This window comes from Anarhichas minor, unplaced genomic scaffold (genome assembly GCF_050575085.1).
Source record: "Anarhichas minor isolate MPS153535 unplaced genomic scaffold, ASM5057508v1 ptg000025l, whole genome shotgun sequence".
In the NCBI taxonomy this organism is placed as follows: Eukaryota; Metazoa; Chordata; class Actinopteri; order Perciformes; family Anarhichadidae; genus Anarhichas; species Anarhichas minor.
In genome coordinates, this window is record NW_027466471.1 from 3,610,180 (window position 1) to 3,631,959 (window position 21,780).

At 41.7% G+C, this 21,780-nt stretch overlaps 1 protein-coding gene across 6 annotated transcripts in view; it reads right to left on the reverse strand.

Annotated features, from left to right (window-relative positions):
• The window catches only part of tncb (tenascin Cb), a 55,195-nt gene that overhangs the window by 5,751 nt on the left and 27,664 nt on the right, over positions 1–21,780 (reverse strand). For 4 of the 6 annotated variants that reach the window (XM_076099716.1, XM_076099714.1, XM_076099717.1 and 1 more), the window contains 11 exons: positions 19,995–20,258; positions 13,645–13,920; positions 9,722–9,994; positions 8,249–8,371; positions 6,524–6,667; positions 5,462–5,581; positions 4,969–5,112; positions 1,935–2,065; positions 1,707–1,839; positions 451–602; positions 271–367 (listed from right to left, as the gene is read on the reverse strand). In XM_076099716.1, the coding sequence (XP_075955831.1) occupies positions 271–367; positions 451–602; positions 1,707–1,839; positions 1,935–2,065; positions 4,969–5,112; positions 5,462–5,581; positions 6,524–6,667; positions 8,249–8,371; positions 9,722–9,994; positions 13,645–13,920; positions 19,995–20,258 (1,857 nt within the window). The remainder of the gene's footprint in view (positions 1–270; positions 368–450; positions 603–1,706; positions 1,840–1,934; positions 2,066–4,968; positions 5,113–5,461; positions 5,582–6,523; positions 6,668–8,248; positions 8,372–9,721; positions 9,995–13,644; positions 13,921–19,994; positions 20,259–21,780) is intronic. The other 2 variants (XM_076099718.1, XM_076099719.1) reach the window with 2 other exon arrangements.

Consider the following 21,780-nt stretch of genomic DNA (forward strand, 5'->3'; position numbering starts at 1 on the left):
CGCGACCGAACACATGATCTCCCCACAGGCTAACACCTGGCAGAGATAATTATTATAATGACGTTAATCAATGCAGGACTTTTACAGAGTCTGCTCAAAATCAATGGAATGCAATGAATATATAATCACAATAAGGATGCCACTGAAACACTGGATGTTATCCATTTTGGAGAAATCACCTCAATTACTAGCAAGACATATTGATCATATCACCATATCCTTGTGTTGTGGAATACTGTGTTGTGCCCTGATTTTTTTTGTGTTTTTTACCCAGCCAGAATTCATCATTCATGTCACCGAAGCCGGCTGTGTAATTCTTCCAGTTGCGGAAAAACTCCAGTCTACCACTCTGTCGTCTGAGGAAAACCTGACAGATAAAGACAATAGGTCAGTTTTATATGAGGGCTTTCAAAACAAAATGAGAATTAATAATATGTGTCCCTGACTTACAATCCATCCGCCTCCATCAGTGCTCATGTCGCAGTAGACCTGGATCGGCTGGCTCTCATCTCCACTCAGATAGATGGTATACAGGTCTGATGTGGTGTCGCCGTTCAGCAGGGCCTGAGAGCAGTCCCTGGGGAATCGGTACAGTACGCCAGCTACGAACACAAAACACAGGATACGATTGAAAACTCAACAATGTGGCCTAGACACAATCTGTAACCAGGCGTAGTCGATGGAACCTCATACTGCTGATATATGTCTGGTCTTTGAAACCAAAGTCAGACAAATGCCACTTCTCTGCTGAGGGAAGATGTCCAGGCCGACATTACTGTCTTTAAGAGGCTGTAGCAGGGTCCTCTTTAAAGCTAGAGTAAATGAAACCTGAAGATATTGGTATCATGGGAAAATAGACGACCCTAATACATTGGTAGCACGTCATGCTAGCTTGTCGGGAAGAAGGTTAAATAACGCTCTAAAACAAATACTGGTATGCCATCTTCAAAGGGGTCCCTTGACCTCTCACCTCAAGATAGGTGAATGGAAATGGGTTATATGGTATAACATGAGCCTCCCCTTTACATACATGCCCACTTTGTGCTAATCCCATGCAGTTTGGGCCAAACATTATCCAATTTCATTTTTTGCCAATTCTGGAAATAGTGTATTTTAATATTTTCTGCATGCTGGGCTAAACAATCTCGGAATTACAAAAAGCTTAAACTCTTGTGTGCGCAATGAGTCTAGTAGTATTCATGTGTGAGGATGTTAGTCGCCATAGTAGCCATTTCACACAGTGAGATACATTTTTTTAACTTGAAGCTTCACTGTATAAATTGACCTGTTGTGACCTCTAGGATAAGCACAGCCTCGTGAAACTTTACAACCCCAAACTATAGACCTAGAGCATTCAGAGGATGTTTGGCTCTCCTAGATATATCGACAATAAGGAGGTTTCTGGATAGTTTCCAGAAGCTCACCATCCAATTGCTGAAAAAATGCGAAAAATGATTGCAGAAATCTCTAAATGTCAAAAGTTTTTCATACCAAATCATCACATGACTTTTTTTATAGTGTTCCTCAAGGTCTTGGTGACTTTGTGTGGTATTTTTTTAAATAATTATAATCATAAATGTATAAATATAGCAGCAAACCTGTGTTATAAATGGTATCAACCCATGAAGAAAAGATGTAATGTAAAGTACACACAGCCCACACAGGGACACAGCTAAAATCTGTCCCGTGTGTTTGAGTCCACTCACTGGTGGTGAAGACAGTAGTGATGACTCTGCTTCTCTTTGGACCAGCAATGGCCTGCAGCTTTACTGAATACTCTGTTGAGGCGCTGAGCTGAGCCATGGTGTAGGAGACAGCAGTGGGACTCAGGACCACCTCCTGAAAGAGAAGCACGTTCAGATATTTTATTCCCAAACACATTTTATAGATTGAATGTACTTCTGAATCTGTGGAGTTCTGGTGTCTCTACTCACACGGATGGTGCCGTCTGCAGCCTCGAAGCTGAGGATGTAACCCGTGATGTCAGCGCGAGGTGGCTTCCAGGTCAGCATGCCGTTCTCTGTCTGGATGTTACTGGCTGCCAGGTCCTGAGGGGCGTCCACATCTAAAAACACAAAAGCCTTTTAAATAATTTCATATGTTTTAAGATATTAATTTTCCTGTCAGTTGCACTTTCTCTGTGCTGTTTTATATTTTAATTAATGGAGTCCGGTAGCTTTGGCGAGAGCATTGATAACATCTTCAATGCCCCGTCGGAAATGGACTGTAGAACTGTCTCACGGCAAGGTAAAGCGGCCTTTTTAAATGATGACAACATCGGGGAATTTTTTATGTGGTTTGGTAAAGAGCTCCAAAGAAAGGGGGCAACAAATGTTAGCCCAGGTTCTGCAGTTGGTCCTAGAGATATCTGCAGGCCTCCGTCGGAGGTGGCAATGTTACAGAGGTTGAAGAAGGCTGTATTGGTGATGTGGTGGACATGGGTTAGGAACTAAAGGGTGGGGTCAAATATGACTCTACGGTTAAGGAGTTAGGTGGAGGGGGTGACGATGGAGCCATCAATAGCGAGTATGAAATCCTGAGTTGGGCGGGTTAGAGAGTCAAGGCCGATAATTAGGATTTCAGACTGCAGAGTTTCAGAAAGTTTCTTTGCGTCCCTGTTTTAAAGGGATGGTTTGGGTGTTTTGAAGTGGGATCTATGCAGTACTTATAAATAATCAGTGTACGACCTACTACTGTAGGTCGTACAGAGGTCGGCACACCATCAGTTTGAAGAAGCAGACATGAGTACCGTTACAGCAGCAAAGCAATGTACTGCTGTGGACGAGAACTTCAGCAAAACGTATTTCAGCCACCTAAAATGAAAGCTGACTTTATAAAATCAATATCAGTTTTAGTTTATGCTTTATATTAATGAAACTCCATTAAAAAAACAATGATTTAACCTCGCAGCACACAGGGGCTGCTGCTCTACCACTGCCTCAATTGATTAGTTTGTTATTTTGTTTGTGTTTTTGTGTGACTTTGTTTAGTTTGTATTCACCAAGGTGTCTGGTGGCTTTTGCGAGAGCATAGATAACGGCCTCAGTTCACCGGTGGAAGTCTAATATTCTAAATATAGCGATTTGCTGAGATCTCGTCCACAGCAGTACATTGCTTTGCTGCTGTGCCGGTGCAACGCCTGAAAACGAATATCATGTGACTCTTCACATACACTGGGCATGCGGGTGGGTGCAGATGTAAACAGGAAGTAGATTGATTGCTTAGTTAAAAAAAATACGACAGAGTAATAAAGTAGTCTTTAATAATGAAAGGTCGTGTTTGAGACTTAAGATCTTCTCTAAAATCTTCCTCTATAAACTTAAACAGACACATTTCGTGGAAAGCTTTAGAAGTTTTTTTTGTCAGACTTAACGTTAGTTACAGTGCAGCGGGTCTTGCTCTATCGCTCTCTCTCACACATCAAATTTACTTTAAAATCAACACTTATACATAAAGGTTTACTAGATTATGGGTCCATAAATGTGGTCAACACACGTCTCTCACTCGTTCCCTCTCGGTTTCGTTGTTGTCTGTTCTCACTTGTAGCTCTGCTGGTGGCTTAACTATCTGTCCTACTGGAGAGCAATTACTGCTTTTGTTCCTTTACATTTTATCTGCGGACTTCACAATAGTTGTGCAGAACAAAATAAGCATTAATAAGGACAGGAAAGTCCTCCGTTTTGTGTCCATCACCCTCCTCAAAGCCGCTAACCGTGACTTCAGACGGCCGCTCCGTAGGGCTGATAACACCGCTGGACACGCCGCTCACTAATCGCTCCAATAACAGCTGCTACCTCCGCAGAAATGCAGACTTTAACTGAACAACAGCTGCTAGTAAAGACAACAAGGTCAGCAACAGCTGTAATCAGTTGTCCATGTTAAATTAACCTGGTAGTCGATCGGTAATCAATGTTGTTGTTTATGAATTCCGGAAACGGTCACGTGATTTGGGTGTGACGAATCAGTGAAGGACACGTCATGACTGCTAAGAACCAATTAAGTAGCGAACGTGTTTTCAACCGTCCGCACGAATACGCAACCCCGGCATTTTCAAACTTATCCGTCCTCGGGAGCGTTTTCAAAGTCCTCCGTTTTCGGTGCTCGAAAACGCCGGAGTAGTGTGGATGCTCAGTGTATACGTAGCAAAACATATGCGTTTTCAAATGGAAACAGAGTAGTGTGGACATGGCCTCAGTGCCATGTTTGCGCGGAAACCAGACCGAAAAATTTGGTCATTGGAGTCATGGTGGGATTTGATCTGATTGGCAACGACTCTCCAGTTGACGAAGGGCAGGTTGAAAACATGCCGGTAGTTATTGGGGGAATCAGGATCAAGTCACGATCAAGGTTTGGGTGAAGAGTTGGCAAAGTGTGAAGAGACCAACGTACCTTGTTGGTATGATATCCTATGAAAAGTTGCTCCTCAATTTTTTTTTTGCATTTTCCTACCAAAGTCAGCATCACGTGTCAAATAAACTTCCGTCTTCACAGGAAACCACTTAGGTTTAGGCACCAAAACTACTTAATTAGGTTTAGGAATAGATTGTAAAATACTTAGTTAGGTTAAGGGAATAAAACTACTTAGATAAGTTTAGGAAACGCTTGTGAACTACTTAGTTCGGTTTAGGCAAGAAAACTACTTAGGTTTAGGAATAAATCATGAAGTTAGGGTCAGGTTTGGGAAAAGATTGGCGTTTGGGTTTAAAAAAACACGCAAGGTCCGAAGTACGCAACTTACATGACAAAGACAACGTTGATTTCTATCAACGGCGTGAATGAATTCCTCCTCTTGGTTATCTCACACTCAACATGCACTTTTGTTTCAGTTTAAAATATAGTTTGTAGCTATAATGAAAAGTCCACTTGACTGCTTAGCTGCTACTTTGACTGTACTTGGCAAATGGCCGTTTGCTATTTAGTTTTATTCAGTAAAGCTCCAATCAGCTTTAAGGAGGCAGGAATCCTCACCAGTGGTAAACTCGGTCGTAGTGGCCGCACTCTTGGCCATGTCCCTCACAGCGTACACCTTCACAGTGTAGTGGGTGGCCGGTGTCAGAGAACTCATGTCAAACTCCACCACGTTTCCCGACACACGCTCCATCACTGGAGCCACTGGAAGGACACAAACAGGCAGGCCTTAAAGTAGCACATCAAGAACAGACATGCAAGGTAGGAGGCTGAATGTAAAAAAGGAAGCAGACTTGTTTCTGATGTCTCTGACTGATATCACTCTTTTATTTTAAAATGAATGTTGGGATATTGGTCATGTTGTCTCACGCTGACACGATCAAAATGCCTCCCCGAGGATCATCAGTTCAGCACCTCAATCATGATTCAACAATGGAACCGTAAAAGCAATTTCATTTGCAATAAAATAGTTTTTTTCTGTACAGCATGTGTGATTTTTCATATATCTATATGTATTGTATGTGTTGCACACATGCATGTGTGCACTAGGTACCTGAGTCTGCACTATAGGTGATGACGTAGCCGTCTACGATTGCGATGGCGGGCTGCCAGAGCAGCAGAGCTTCGGTGTCTGTGATGTTGATTGCAGTCAGACCACGGGGCTTATCCAGAGCTGTAAATACACACACACACACACACACACACACACTGAAATGCATCCCTATTGATGGAGCTATTATGGTGGAATGCTGCTGCCTAAACACAAATTACTGTAAATGTGTTGGATAAAAAAAACACTGTCACCTTGTTACAGATGAATTTTAGATAAATATTTGCTTTTTGTACTTGTTAGAGACCACATCATTTTTCTTCCATCAGTTTTTTTGTCTTATCAGTGCTGCATGTGTTGCTGGAATTGTTCTTAGTGATTGTTGTGTATTATATTTATTAAGGCAAGACACTACAGGCAAAAACATTGTTTTTGTCTTCCTTCAGTCTAGTGGAAGGAAAACATCGAAAATATACATTTATGTGTTTATTTTCCTACTTTGTCTATTTGCGTCTGTACATTTCTCCAAAAATCACCAAAAGTGCCTAATTTACATATTAACATATCAGTCAACTTGTAATACAAGAAATAATTGTCTTAATGTGAGTAATCAACTGGGGAAGATTCATCTTGATAATCATTAATTCACTTTTTTATCCTATTCACCTGTTGTGTCTTCAAAATGTCTGAATTATTTATTTCTCAGACTCTGATCCAGGAATCTCTACTTCAGTAGCTGTTACGTACACCAAACTTTACAGTTTCATTCCTCTCTATATTCTAAAGGTTTTTACAGAGGGCTTTGTACAGATATGGCTTTGTTCAGATATCATTCATAGACTGATTTATGCAACATTTTATTATTAAAAACATGGAGAAATGTTAAGGCTGTTGACAGTATTTTCAGATTTTAAGGAGTGATACAAAAAGATATCTAAAAGTTCCCTCTGTAAAAACCTTTGACTCTAACATGTCAACAAAAGGAAATAATTTTGAAGCTAATATAATTCTTTATTTATATGTAGCCTTTAGATAATGAATGTGTATGTTCCACATAAGTCTTACCTGTGGTGACGCTGTCTGATCCAGGCTCACTCTCCCTTTGACCCTTGATAGCGACGACAGTGACCTCATAGGTGACCCCGGGGGTCAGGTTGGGCAGCACAGTCTGAGACTCAGAGCCGTCCACCGTCAGCGTCTTAGCATTACCTGGGAGTGGACACAACAAGTCATCTGGGTCAATATAATTAAGATATTAGAAGGTTGTTTTGATCATTTCACAGCAACATGACCAGTTTTTTTTCCACTCAGAAGAATCTTTGCACATTTACAGTTCTTTATAGTCAACCGAGACAATATGAAATGTAAACAATATAACGGATTTGATTATTAATGGTTGTTTTAAGCATTTTTGTGTTACCCATATACACTATAAAGTGTTGTTTTTACTCCAATGTTGAGACATTTTAGCAGTTTTGTCTCTATATTAGAATAATATAGTATCATTTTACAGTTGTTTCAAAAGGACTATCTGTATATCATTTACCCACCAGTGATACCTTGAATTCTTGAAGAAAGCTTTGTTTTCCTAACATTGCTCCACAACAAACAGAGAATTTAAAAAAAAGTGAAACGTCTTGATGAATGAAAGCAAATGGGGGCCACGTTTAACAAAAGCAAAACTAATGCCCGTTGAGTTCAATTCATCAAGACCTTTTTTCCATTTATTGATTCTTCTTTGAGAAAGTTTTTTCCAAGAATTCAAGGTAACACATAGTGAGTTACTGATACGCAAATGGTGATTGTTTTTGGGTGAAGTATTGCCTTAAGGCCAATTAGGGATCTGACATCCTCCAAGTAGAGTTTCTTGAATCCCACAAAGCAGATAATTAAGTGACTTCATCTCAAATGTAGAACCCATGGTTGTAAGTGACTCATGGAAAGAACAACTAAGCTTTATAGCTTTCTACTCTTAAAGTGAAATATCAAAAAAATTAACTTAAATATGGACTTGATAGTATCTTTAATGATTACTGGTTGTATAACAAACTTGTGTTAATAACTGAAAGGACATACTCGGCTGCCTTTTTATGGAGCATTTTTTAATGATGACTAGTATCTACAGAGAGTAAGGTCGACATAGATATGAACTGATATTTAAAAGGTGAAAAAAAGATCTTCTCTATCTCTGTTACCTGGCAATTTATGAGGGAACTTGACATTTATGTATTTATTAATCTAATCTGCTTAGTTATGGGTGCAAAATTCAAATCTTCATTACAGTGGGTGCTGGATCTGAAGGGGCTTTACATGCAGCAATCACATTGTAATGGTTCTTTACTTTTCCCCCTTTGAACTGAAAAATAGAAGATTATGTTTGATTTAAAAAAAAATATTTTTTGATGATATTTCAATTTGCTCTGGTGCCACTCCCTCCCTTCTTCAGTGGAAGTACCTATATAACTAGTCACTAGGGGGCAGAAGTAGTCTATCATTGGAGAAAAGAGTTCTCCCAGCAGATGATGGAGGATTAAACTGATTGATAGGTCAGCAGTGAGAATGTCCATACAGCCTACAAAGCCACTCAAGACCTGGAATATACTTATCTGGTAGGAAGAAGGTTCTGGCGGTCTAACAGTTAGCGCTCCAGGTTAAATCTTTATGTTGTAAATGCTTTCTTCCTCCACCTTTCTTTTCAGTTTAGTTTCAACTTTTTGTTTCATGACAGTGCTGCAATAAGTGGCCAGTTCCTCCCTGTTTCAGTAGTGAATCAAACGTAAGCACACTGACCTCCATGAGCAGGCATATAAGTCACCCTGTTGTTGTCCACCCGAGCCTTTGGAACCACCCAGTGGACTGTGGCGGACGTGTCGGTGACGTCGGAGAAGCGGATGCCCTTGGGCGAGCCCAGGTCTGTCACAAACGGAACAGACACAGCAGGTAGGGGCAAACAGAGACACAATGCGGGTTTAATTCATATGTGCACTGCCTTCTAAGACTGGTGAGGACTGGAAGTACGCCATTTACATACATTTTCTGCTTCACAGTTAACAGCAGACAACAGAAGACACATATTATTTACATGTTATTGTAGCCAACCAGATCGGATACAGTTTTTTTAAAAGAATAAAGTGAAAGAGAGAGTGCGTAGGAGAGAGCAAGGTGGAACAGACAAAAGGGGCGCCTGGGGAGGCCCGGGCTCGAGGAGAGAGACCCTTCCTGGCTAACCAGCGAGCCACAGTATCTTGCGTGACAGACCCGAGGAGATTAACTTGCCCCCATTTCATGGCAACACAAAAGTGAAACATGCGCCACGCAACCCAAGAGTAAAGCCTCACCCCCAGGGAGGACAGGAGACACAGCCATAGACACCCGTTCTATGTGACACAGACAACTGCTCCCCCTCACACACACACACACACACACTTTACAAAGACCGACTCCAACACATGGGGCCAGGCAGTCAAAGACAACATTCGGGAGGACCGGACGGAGACGACACAATGAAAGAAGCAGAGTAAAGAGCTGAGTAAATGTCTTGAGTGGGGGTCAACTTATTATTCGTTTTCAAAGCATTTTCTGATAGTTCTGGGTTGAAGCTGATCTGCTTATACCTGCAGATATTTGGCAACTTTAAAATCGGATCATTTTTAATAAACAGAATCATTAAAAGATCCAAAGTATTGAGAACACCACAGGATCCTAAATTCTCCACTAGAACCTGGAAAATACTACAATAATAATACATTATCAATATAGCTGCTTCATGTCCATCAGATCAGACCGGTCAAGACACATTTTTAAAACAAGGTTGATAAGTAAATACATATCTCGGTCTAATTCTGATCCAGCAGCAGTTCGGGGGCCCTGAGATCAGCGGCCCTGAAACTGGTCCTTCTGATCCCAGAGTGTGTTCTTGGACATTGCTGATTGTGATGACAGGCCTTCTGCCGCTGTCTGCTGGAACCCCTCTGGAGCATCTGACACAACGCAACCAGAGCTGGTCGTCATCGTTAAAAGTGATTATTTTCTTAAGATAACCTTTTTGATTTCGTCAAATTGCAGTCTTAAGGGCCTTGGACGAGTACAGCGCCATGACGCTTTGATACCAGGTTAGAAGACAAAAACACAAACATGTATTAATGACCATGTTTTCATGCTGTTACCACAAAAAGACAAGTCTGACAAGAGATGACGTGAATGCACATTGACCACGCTGACAAGTTCCCCTGATTTCTCATTTTCCACCCGTTCACCGTGTACCTGTTCTCACCCCCTCCTCTAAAGACTTGGAGCGTCTCCCCAAAACGAGCCCAAAGATTTCAACTCTGTACTCGGTGTCCTCAGTGAGATCTGTGATGGCCGAGCCGCGCTCCTCGTCGCCCAGCACCAGCTCGCTCGGCTGGCCCGGGCCCTCGGCCTCGCTGACCATCACGACAAAGGTGTCGAAGGCGTCCTCTTCAGCCGTCCAGGCCAGTCTAAAGCTCTCAGTGGTGACATCAGAGACTAGGAGAGCCTTCACCTCTGGTTCGGCCTCTGAGTGACAGGGAAAAGTCAGTTTTGCTCCTCTGTGGAACTTAAGAGTGCTTTGACATTTGAAGGAACATGGCAGCGAAAGAGTGTGTTCATGTCTTTGTGTAAATGCCAGCATTGGTTATATGGAAGCTCAGCATCAGTCAAGAAATAAAGAACGGAAAGAGAAGAGTTTCACCGTATATCTGGTGAGAAACACAGAAGGAAGTAATGAGTTGACCCATCAAAGCCACGGTGGTTAGTAAAATGAAAATCGGATACAGTTAAGATTGTGATTGTGAAGGAAATTTTAGTAAAATAATATATTTCTCTGACTTAGGCTACTAAACTACTGTTTGAACTTGGGGGGTGGGGATTCAATATGCAATCTGAAATGATGCCTTTGAATTAAAAGATGTGCATTTCTGTTCATATTTCTGTCTAACTAAGTAGTTTTGCTGCGTTAAGCTAAATTGTTTCCGTGGTGGCGGAACATCATTTTAACACACTATGTGCCTCCACCATGTAACAAGCTGTAACAAGGTTGTTGTCATTTCTCTGAGATCACGTTGCAATATGCCATTGATTGAAGAAATGTGAATAAAAGTAAGTCTGCGTCTTACATTAACATTAGCTTGTCACTGCGAGGCAGTGGAGGCACCACGAATAAAGGTAAACTTAAATGCCTGGTCACACCAGTAAGTGGCCAAATAAATATTCAAGTCTTTGTGAAATAATTTGCTCTAAAAGATTTACTATTACTACCACTCATAGAGCTAGCTGCTGTACTGCTGTAGCTGAGCTAACTGCCAAACACTGAGCTAGCGATAGTCAGTCACAATAGCTTGAGCAAGCTCTGAGCTTCTCTTTTTTTCTTCTATAACGGGCAGTTTACTCCTCCTGGGCTTTTTGTATATATCATTTAGGTTTGGTTATTCACGATTGGATATACAAGCTTGCTATCTAACTTTTTTACTTTTTATTTTCAACTGACAGTTGGCAAGCATGTTTTGTGACTAACAGGGCAGTGCATTTACTGGGTTTATTCAAAAGAACCATTTCTGTTTTGTGGAGCAGTTTATACCGTGACAGTAGATTTACTGAGCACCTACAAGCGAATCCACTAATCGCAATGATTCCCTTGGAGTTAATTGATTCCGATGTCCTTATTTCTGCTAAAAATTGTAGGTTAGGCAACGTAATTCAAATGAAACAAATGACATGATTCTTCAAAATGAATTAAAACTTTGAAAAACCCATCTGACCCATCTCATTCTTGTGCAATTCCTAGGGATTACAAAGTAAAAGAGGCTTTGTCAAACTACAGCTGCTTCTCTTAGAACAATGCTCAAATACAGTGCAGTGCAGACATCTCTGCAGATGGGAGTGTGTGCATGTGGTGCAGTAAAAGCTGGTAGTTAGGCAGTCATTAGCAGCAGCTAATAATGGAAGTGATAGGAAGAGAGGCTGAGAGACAGCAGGAGTCTACAGCTGGTGGAGAAAAAGCTCAGTTTCTCCAGAGAACGAGTCCACTGAAGCTAATTAGCTGGAGAAACTTCCGGTAGCAGCACAGATGGATACATGGACCAGACAGAGCTTTTAAAGCAGCCGGGATAGAAGCAGATATAAGTGGGCTCAGGAAAGCCTCAATAAAGCCCAGAGTCACTGCTCATTAAAACACTGCACCAAATGTGAGGGTCTCAGGGGTCCTTGAACTAGCCTGAATCCTCTTTTTTTTCATTGTGAGGGAAAACGCATGAGGCATTTGTTGTGAGGAGAAGCGGTGGAAATGAGAAGCAGAGCAGACAAATCCCAGGGAGCTGTCACTCTTCATTAGCCGCCGGGCAGCTTTAGCTGGTCAGTGGAAGAGAGGGAGGGCCGCATCCATCAGCTAACATGTGCTAGCTTGCTACTGATTTCACCCTCCCACCACCACCACCACTCCTACCCCCCAAGACCTGAGGGAACACAATCCCCGCTCACAGAAGTGAGCCTGTTATTGGAGGAGTTGCGTGCCGGCGCCAGCTAACCTGCTGAAAAGGCGCTCTGCGAGCAGAAGTCCAGAGTTCCAGCCTCGCCTGCTAACTTTACAAGAGCAGCTTGTGGTGATATGAATCACAACTGAGTCAAGCTTGTTTCTGGGTGCTGTCCACATCTCTTTGTGGTCCCATCAATCATTTGTTGCGGTAAAAAACTCAAACGTTTCCTCGCTCCCCTTTCAGTGAAGGACTTTACTTCCCCCTCAACGTCTTCCTCCAGTGGAACGATGATGACCACCGTGCATAGCATAATCAAATTAGTCGGCGCTTGTGTTCACAAGTTGGAATGTTTTATAGTTTAAGTGATGCTAATGAAAATATGTTAAAATGGTTTCCCCAGCTATTAGCATGCAGACAATGGGCCGTGTTGAGCGCATGCCATATTCTGCGTGGCCCCAGAAGCCCCTGGCACCCTGAGCACCAGGGGCAGTGGCAGCATGAGAATGAAGAGCGGTCCAGGCTTGGGGGAACTGGGGATGCATACAGAAGAGAGGCCTCACACAAAGTGACAAAAGCGCCTCAGGGTTTTTTTTTTCAGTCCTCCCATCTTTCTTCCAGCTGACTGATCCTCATCAGTGAAATGCTGAATGATAATGTTGGAATAGATTCTGAAGAAAGAAAAATGTCAACCGTGGTTATAAAACAGTTATATATAGTTGTATAGGGTGACGGTGAGGGTGTTAATCCTCAGAAGGTATTTTGTTATGATTTATTTGTGAAGGTGCCTTTGAAAGGCACCATTAGCAGATTTCGGTTTCGCTGTTAATGACCCACTTATTAGGCACACACTGTAATTCTCAGCACGGTAATCCCGGGTAATGACTGTGTTTGGTGTAGTGGGTGGGGGAACCAGCGCACCTGTTGTGCCCCAGTTAAACAGCACACTGACCTTTTTTATGTGTTTCTGCCTGTTCACACAACAGACCAGGTGCCGTTCCAGGCTGGACTCGTACCAACAGGCAGACTGACAGCTCAAAGTTGGATCAAACGCGTATCTGCGGCTGGACTAATACGGATTGAATGGGTTTTGTGTGGTTGCTGTGGGGTGTTAAGAGTGTTAGCCCATTTCACAATCCCTGCATCAAAGGCAGGGATACGTGCATGATGGATGGCTGATGAGGGGGTGTTGTTTGGGAATTTGGATTGAGCACTTTGTTGAATGGATAGAATATTTTGTTTACGCCGTGAAGAATAACTTCCAGCTCAGTGGCTAGTAGATTGTCTACGCACACCTTTTTGAAATGTACCTCAACGCTAAAGGTAAACCGTTCGTGCTCATAAGACGGGAGCTGAATTGCCCATGGGGATGGACAAAACAACCCTCCATCCCTACAGCATCACGTGATCAGTGACAAAGATTGGTCAAAAAACAGTTCAACTTCTTTTGAAGCCAATGAAACTGGTTGATTTGACTTTTTTAAGACGGTCATTTTTTGAAAGACCTGGGAAAAGTCTGATAGTACAAACAAACAAGAATGCCTTTCAGAGCCAATTCAACACACCAGGGCTGAATCGTCACCATTTGACAACTGCAAGTAACTGTTACTCAGAAAGTCCACGCATGTCCACTGTGTGCAGCAGAAGAAGAAGGAAGCAAAGGAAAGAGAGAGGCCCCGGCGTTGACAGTGTCAATACCTGTGATGGTGTCTGCAAAGACAGGGTCTAAGAGTGCCCCCCTGTACACCCCGTACAGATTGGCCCTGTACCAGGTGATGGAGGACAGGCCAGAGATGGCGAGGCTACGAGCATCGGCGGGCACCGTGTGGTTTTGCCACTCGGCGCCCGTCTCTGCATCGGTAACCTCGATCAGAAAGGCCTCGAACGCCCCGTCCTCAGCAGACCAGGACAGGAGGAAGCTGTCCCACGATACGTCGCTGACGGTGACGTTGGTCACCACAGGCTTCTCCTCCTCTGGGTGATGACAAACACATCAACACGGAGTTACAGGACAGACACACAGAATGAAGACAAAAGGTTAGAGCGATACAGGTCTTTCATAGCCAATCCTGGAATCTTTTGGACTGAAACTCGGCTAACAAGGAGTAGACAGCTGATTTTAGAATTGTTCCAGAATTGGCTTCATATATCGGTCTAACCTTACCACAGACAAGCACACAAATTTTTGGGTTCCATTTGAATCTTTCTTGTTGACAACAATGACTTTTGTGAAAGATATAAAACAAACAAGACTGAGCTTATGCTCAACATTCGATGAGTCCTCCTTGCAGCTGCAAAAATATGATGATCTCTCATTGTATTTCAATCAATTCATTTTGCTGTCAAGAGAAAAAAAAGAGAATAGGTCTTCACTTTGTCTGAGGTGGAAATAGTCCCTTATTTCCACCACAAAAGGCCTCATTATCAATGACCGCCTATAGCCATCTCCTCTACATTACCATATAAGTGGGAAGACTTAAAGATAAAAAGCAGCAGACAGACATGCTGATGCAGTTTGTGCGCATTAATGGCTGTGAATGATCCATTAACATTTGAAGGTTCAGCGTGGCAGGAGTATGCCGTCCACTTCAAAACCCATGGGAAGGCCATGCAGAGCCACGCGCAGCAGCCTGTAATTGGAGTCCATTGAGTGTGCGAGCATTCAGGGAGTAGATTAGAAAGAGATGGAGATAGATGTTGCAGGTAAACATCAAGGCTCCCATTATCCTCTTTTCACTGTGCGGCAGAGTGGAGCGCAAATGGGGTGGTAGACAATGGGAGTGGGATTGTGGGTGGAGGGCTTTGCTGGAATCAGCTGATCATCGCTTGTGAGAGCTCATATGGACATGGAAAATGCATTTGCTGTGTGATGTGTCTGATGGGTTTCTGGCTGTGTAGTGTGGGGAGGATTTGAGTCAGCGTTGTGTTCACTGCTGCAAACTTTTCTCCTGAAGTTGCAATAAAGTTGCAGTGAACGATACTTGGTACAGCTCACTTCACTTTAGGTCCCCCTACTTAGCACTCTTCAAATTTCACAAATGCTTTGTTACACACTATAATGTATCTACATTATAGTGTGTAACAAAGCATTTGTGAAATTGAAGCAGGTATAAGTGTTGTTTTTGTCAATGGCAGCAACTCCTCCTGTGAACACCCATAAGTGGAGGCTAATGTAAACAGATAATGAATGACAATATGGGAAAACGTAATGATATAAAATGTGTCTGCATATGAGGTCCTTCTATATTAACAAGCACTTAAAAACAACTACATTATAGTGTGTTATAAACCATGTGTTTAATGTTTTTATACCGCTTATAAATACTAGGTAGCAGAGGTGGGAGCAAGTAATTTTTTGGCAAGTCACAAGTCTCGAGCTTTAGCATTCAAGTCCCAGGTCCTACACTTTGAGTCCTAAATAAGTCAAGAGCTTTTCACCAGATGCAATTGTATTAGTTTTTTTTTTTTTTAAATGTATGTTTAATGAAACCTGTATTTATTCGTTAAAACAAGTGCGACTAAAATTAATCATGAAAAAAAGGTTTGGGGAAGTGTTGATTTGCTGGGAATGAATAGCGTTAATGTTAATTGATTCAGGAAATGAAGGAAGATTCATTTATTCTTAGCTTTTTAAATAACATACTTTTTATTCTTTGGGCTTGAGGAAGTTTTTTAAAGTCAAAAGGCTCAAGTCCAAGTGAAGTCACAAGCCATTGGTGTTAACTCCAAGTTGTAATTGCAAGTTTTTGTTGATTTCGTCAAGTCGAGTCTGAAGTCATCAAATGTGTGGCTTGAGTCTGACTTAAGTCCAAGTCATGTGACTCGAGTCCACACCTCTGCTAAATAGGGTTGTTATCTCAAAGACAAAAATACAATTTGGCTACAATTCTCTTTAAGAGAACTCTTACATTTTTAAGAAAGCACAATTTAGGGAAAGTAAAAGGAAACATTCTGGTTTCAGCTATCTGATATAAAAAGCTTCCTTTTACCTTGCTTTCTAAATTATATTAGTACTTGAAAAAAATAAAATGTCAATTACTTCGCTTACTTTTACACCCCACATTCTTTCTTTAGAGGGTCAGTTAACCCAAATTACAAAAAAACATATTTTTCCTCTTACGTAGTAGCTCTGTCTGAGTTTCTGGTTTTCTGTTTTTACATAAAGAAACTATATCTAGGTACATTGATATGTACTTAGCCCAGGTTTAGCAATGTTCACCTGAGATTTTTGCCACAGTACAATGGAAGTTTTTTTTAGTATTTGGAGGGAACCAACCCTTAAAGCCCAGCTACAGTTCTGGTTGTCCCATGCAGTTGAAGATATGTGTCATGACTAAATCAAATGGTCTGCTTAGATATCGCCTTCTCATGCTGATATCTGCCATTTGATCCACACGCATTCATGTCACCTTCAAGATGAAAATCAATCCGTCCGTGCATGCAGGACAATGATCTCACTTTTTTCATGCTTTATGTTCTCTGTTTTTCTCCACAGAGAATCGGTTGCTCATGCGCTATCTTCCTTTGAAGTATAACACACCAACATAATGTCCAAAATAATGGCACTAGGAGAGTAAATTGAAAGGCAATGGTGTTTTGCGCTGGTGGTCAAACATACAACATATACCTTTTACAGTTTGTGGACAATGAAGACGCATGCAGTTCGGCAACAGAAGTTTAAAGCTTGCTAACTCGTCTGGACGGCTGGGTCAAAACGTCACTTCCGTTGCCAACATGCAGGAGCCGATTTTTGATGACATTGGCTAGAAAAGGGGTCTATAAGATTCAGTGCACAGCTGATACCAGTTTTTAAGACTCCTCTATTGTTGTTTTTTCAGTGTAATGACCAACAGCAGGCAAACATGCTGTTGAATTTCTTAATTTGTACAAAGATGGGGACTGAATGTTGGGACTATCAATCGTTATCATTTCCACATGTCTGTTGTCATTGTTCCCCGAGGAGAACTCTTCCAGTCAGCTGATTAACGTAAATTATGATAATCCTGGTTTTTGTCTCCAGCTTTCCGTGTTTGAATGACATGAGTTTGTCTCTGTGTCTTTCATTCGATATCTAAATTTTCAGAAGCACATTTCAGCTTGGTATTGATTCCGGAAAGCTCTTCCAAAACACCCGAAAAAAGAACAACTCTCGTGACCCATCCAGTGATTGTCAGACACATGTAGAATCACATGCCGCTCCACCGTCAACCCCCCCCCCCCCCTCTTCAATCCCTCCTGTAAAACGAGTGTGATCCGTGTTTGCGTTACGTGACTTGAGATGATAAAGGCTGCGGATCGGTCCGGGCTGCGGATTAGAGGGCTGCTGATTTCAGAGACAATGTTTTAACAGGAGTCCCAGCATGTGGCCTTTTATCTGACAGACTCACAGTTCATCGTGGTCAAATAGCACAAAACCAGAGGGGAGCGGGGCTCACGCCAACAATTATCACATGAATGAACATTGTGCTGGCTGCACACATGTCCATACAGCCCCCCCCCCCCCCCCCCCCCCCACACACACACACATACACACTCAGTTTCACTCTATCTCAGTCTTTTTAGCCACTCAGTCTCTCAGTCATATGTGCCACACATGAGCACACAGACAAGTGGACATAAAGAGTGGACACGTGCATGTGCGCACTCCCCCCCACCCACACAGACACACCGTCTGTATTCCGCTAGTCTTGGCAGCATGCGATCCAAAAAACAAATGCAACAAAAGGCAGTTATTCTGAAGCTCACCAACTTTTCCCTCATGCTGTATCGATTTTTGCCCGTAGCTATGGGCACTCGTTGCATAACTGGAAGATTTACTTGTGAAATGTTTGGCTTGGAGGCAGCCCGACCGCGGCATGAGAAATATGCCACAATCACCTCGTTTGTCTCTTCTTGTTTTGGTTTAAAAAACACGGGAAAAAAGAAAAATAATCCCACATGCTATAAATGAGCCGGCGGGAGGGGGGGTAGAGACAGAGTGACTTACATTGAGAAGCTAACAATGAATTCTATTCATTGCTTCGGTTTGGCTGCAGTACTGAAGGACAAAAAAAATGAACCTATGGTTATTCTCTAACCCTGCGCCACCATCTAGAAGCCTTATGGAGACAGTGGGCTACATTCAGAGGAGCCTCTGTCTCAGACACATTTTACAGATACCAAATATTTCAGCCTAATATTAAAGGCAAAACTTCCCCACCTCTCTGCTTTGTTTTTGGCGCTCAGCTTATCAAAATGATTAAAAAAAAGCTGACTTTCTTCTGGTGGTGTTTAGCCACGGAGATCAGATTTTGATTTTATCTGCCCAGATTTTGAGATTTCTTTACTTGTGTGAGTGAGATCTGGAAGATCCTTGACCAAGACAACAGGGTACAGGAGTATCGGGGCAGCCAGAGGCAAAGGTCAATGGTCCCGTCTGAGTTTAGTATAAAGTTGTATATATCAGTTTTCAGGTTTTTAGTGACATGGAGGCAGAACAAAATACATTTGCTTTATTGTGGCAGTATGAATTTGATACGGCTAACAGATCCAACAGACGGAAGGCAGCATTAGAATGAATTTGCAGATTCTGAAAACATGACGAATGTCAGTCCAATATTATTTTTTGGCCAATCATCTGGCTCTTTAGCTGCTAAATGATCCACTTTGTTCACCAGCTAGTGCTGGGCAGGAAGCTAACATTAGGGTTTATCAAAGCTTTTTCGCTGAAAATAGTATCTGCTGTGGCTAGAAACAAGATTTAGCAGTGAGATTGAACCAAAACAGTAAAGTTGTGGGTTATAAAACTGAAACAATTTTGGTGAAAGCTATAAAAATGCTTTGTAGTAATCCAGTCAGCAGAAAAAACACGGGATACATTAACGTTTCTGAACCAAAAATGCGTTGGGGCGACTGTGGCTCAGAAGATAGAGCGGGTCGTCCCTCAATCAGAAGATCGGAGGATCCCCAGCTCCTCTAGTCCATGTCAATGTGTCCTGTGGTAAGACACTAACCCAAATTGCTCCTGAAGGCTGTACCATTGGTGTATGAATGGGTGAGAATGATTAGTTAGTTCTTTAGTTAGTTCTGATGGGCAGGTGACACCTTGCATGGTAGCCTCCGCAGTCAGTGTTTGAATGGGTGAAAGAGATTTGAGTGGTTGGAAGACTTGAAAAGCGCAATACAAGTACAAGTCCATTTACCATTTACATTTCATGAATACATTTCATATCATCTTTGTTTCAGGCTTGCAGAAACGTACACTGCCATGTGGTAAACATTGTGAAACGATTGGTTAGGTTTTGGCAACAAAACTACTGAAGGTTAAGGTGAGAAAAAACATCATGGTTTGTGTCTTAACAGACTCTCTTACGTAGTTGACGTAACAAGCGTAAAGTCGACGTTTAGTTTTGGTTTCACACAGAACACAAACAGCAGTCTGCTGGGTGAAAGTCCCGTTTGTTTGACCCACCCAACACCGCTCCCAGCTGTCCGTAGTCGACTTTTTCGATATATCACGTCACTTGCTCTAAGCGTCACTCGTTGCTCGGACCAAAGGCAAAAACGTCGACATTCAACGTATCATTGTTTTCCTGCAAACTGGGCTGTTTGTTGAGCTGAGGGGGAACTGCAGAGTCCGAGATCATTCTTAGTGGGTCCGTCGCTCTGAGAGTAAAGACATTAGTCCAGCCAGTGAGGTAACTCAGATAACACTTTTAATTGTTCTCATAGAAAAACCGGCCGAGGCAAGGTCATTGGGTTATAATAACCAGGACAGTGTTCCTGGAAAACCAAAACGATCTGCGTGGCTACCGCGTAAAGTAAGTGAGAAAATAAGGTTTTTGTATTTTAATTTAAAACTAGGAATTTGTTGAGATTGCGCACAAAATAGCCAAAGCCAGAATTCTTATCTGGGTATATTACTGAGGTAAGTATCTTAAATGTCAGTGTTTTCATGTTGGAATAAATGCTAACGATAAAACTCCAGACATATGTGCCAAAAACTCTTTCAGACACACTACTGCTTACTAGCGCTCAGTCAGGGACATTTTTCTTTTGAGGATGCTGACCTGTGGGTGCTGAGATGGTGGTGGGTGCGCTGGTCCTGCGGCCCCTTTCGGCGATGATGCTGATGGTGTACAGCATGCCGGGTGTAAGGCCCCTCAGGATGTGGGACTCAGAGCTACCTGGGACTACGTCCTCAGCCCTGTGGCCGTCGGCGGACACATAAACCAGTCTGAAGGAGTCCAGTTTGGCCACGGGGCGTTTCCACTCCAGCATCATGGTGGTCTCCGTCACCTCTGCTACGGTCAGGTCCTTGGGAGCGTCCAGGGCTAATTAAGTAAAGTAGAGGAGAGGTTGTGATTGGAGTTTCAAGATTTGATACTACAAATCTTAAAACTTGTCCAAATTTGAAGCCATTATCTGAGATGTTTTATTTGAATTTCTCTTTTGCTACTCTTAAGTGTCAATCAATACATTAACACAATATTAATTCAACCAACATCCATCTTGGGAAACGGTTGTGTCTCCTCTGCCACAGTAGCTTGTTTTATGTCCATGTTTTAAATCAAATGAAGACCAGAAGAACTGGGCAGTTCTGCAGCTGGAGCAGCGAAAGCCACCGTGGCTGTATAGTGAAAGACAGCATGACCGTACTTTTCATAGTGAATAACTAAAGACAAGGCAACAAAGTACTGGAAAATTGACAGAATATTCTGATGAAATGAAAAACTGTGGAAAGAAAAGCACCAAAGAAATGACTTTATAAAATGATGACACACCAAAAAATCCTTCTTGGTAGAAATGTGGTTGAAATTACAAAATCAACTGCAGAATTTGGGGACTCACCAGCAGCACTGAAACAGAGAGGAAATTAGATATTTTCTATATGAGATGAGTACAAGAAAAAAACATAATTTTATGCTCTGGTCAATCTTTATATTTTTGGGCTACTTTGTTTTCATATCATTTTTTCTTTCAGACTAGTGGAAAGTAAAACATCTGAAATATATTTTATGTGTTTATTTACTACTTTGTCTATTTGTGTCTGTAGATTTCACCTAAATTCACCAAAAGTTACCATTAAATAATGTCTAATTTGCATATTTAACCATAATGTTTCAGAAAACTTGTAATTCAAAAAAGTATTGTCTTCATATAAGTAATCAACTGGAAAAGTTTCATCATATCTATAAGTAAATTGTTTCACCTTATTCACCTGTAGTATCTTCAAAATATATATTGCATACATACTACATCTCTGTAAAGGCCGTTTTCTCTCAATGAGTCTTTTCTCAGACTCTGATCCAGAAATCTCCACTTCAGTATAGCTCTTACATACACCAAACTTTACAGTTTCATTCCTCTCTATATTCTGAAGGTTTTTACAGAGGGGTTTGTTTATATTCCATTGATAGCCTGATTTATACAAGATTGTATTACTAAAACATGTAGAAAATGTATTAATTTTTTTATGGCTGTGACAGTATTTTCAGATTTATGGAGTGACATAAAAATAGATCCAAAATTCCTTCATTGAAAAACTTTGACTCTAGTACACAGCAATGTTTTACCTGGCTTTATCCAATGTTCAGATTTCTGTTCGAGAAATGTATACAAATTAGCACAAATAATAAGAAAATTCATCATTTACATATTTAAACATAAAATTTCCGAAAAAACCTATTATACAAAAATAGGTTATAATAATCAATTGTTTGATGGTGATATCTTCCAGTTAGTGTCTTCTCAGACAGCACACTCAGAGATCAGATATAATCCAGACTAGTAAAGTGGTTGGGAGGCAGATTTTGTTAAAAGAATGGAAGACTCGGCAACCATCTTTTCATGAAT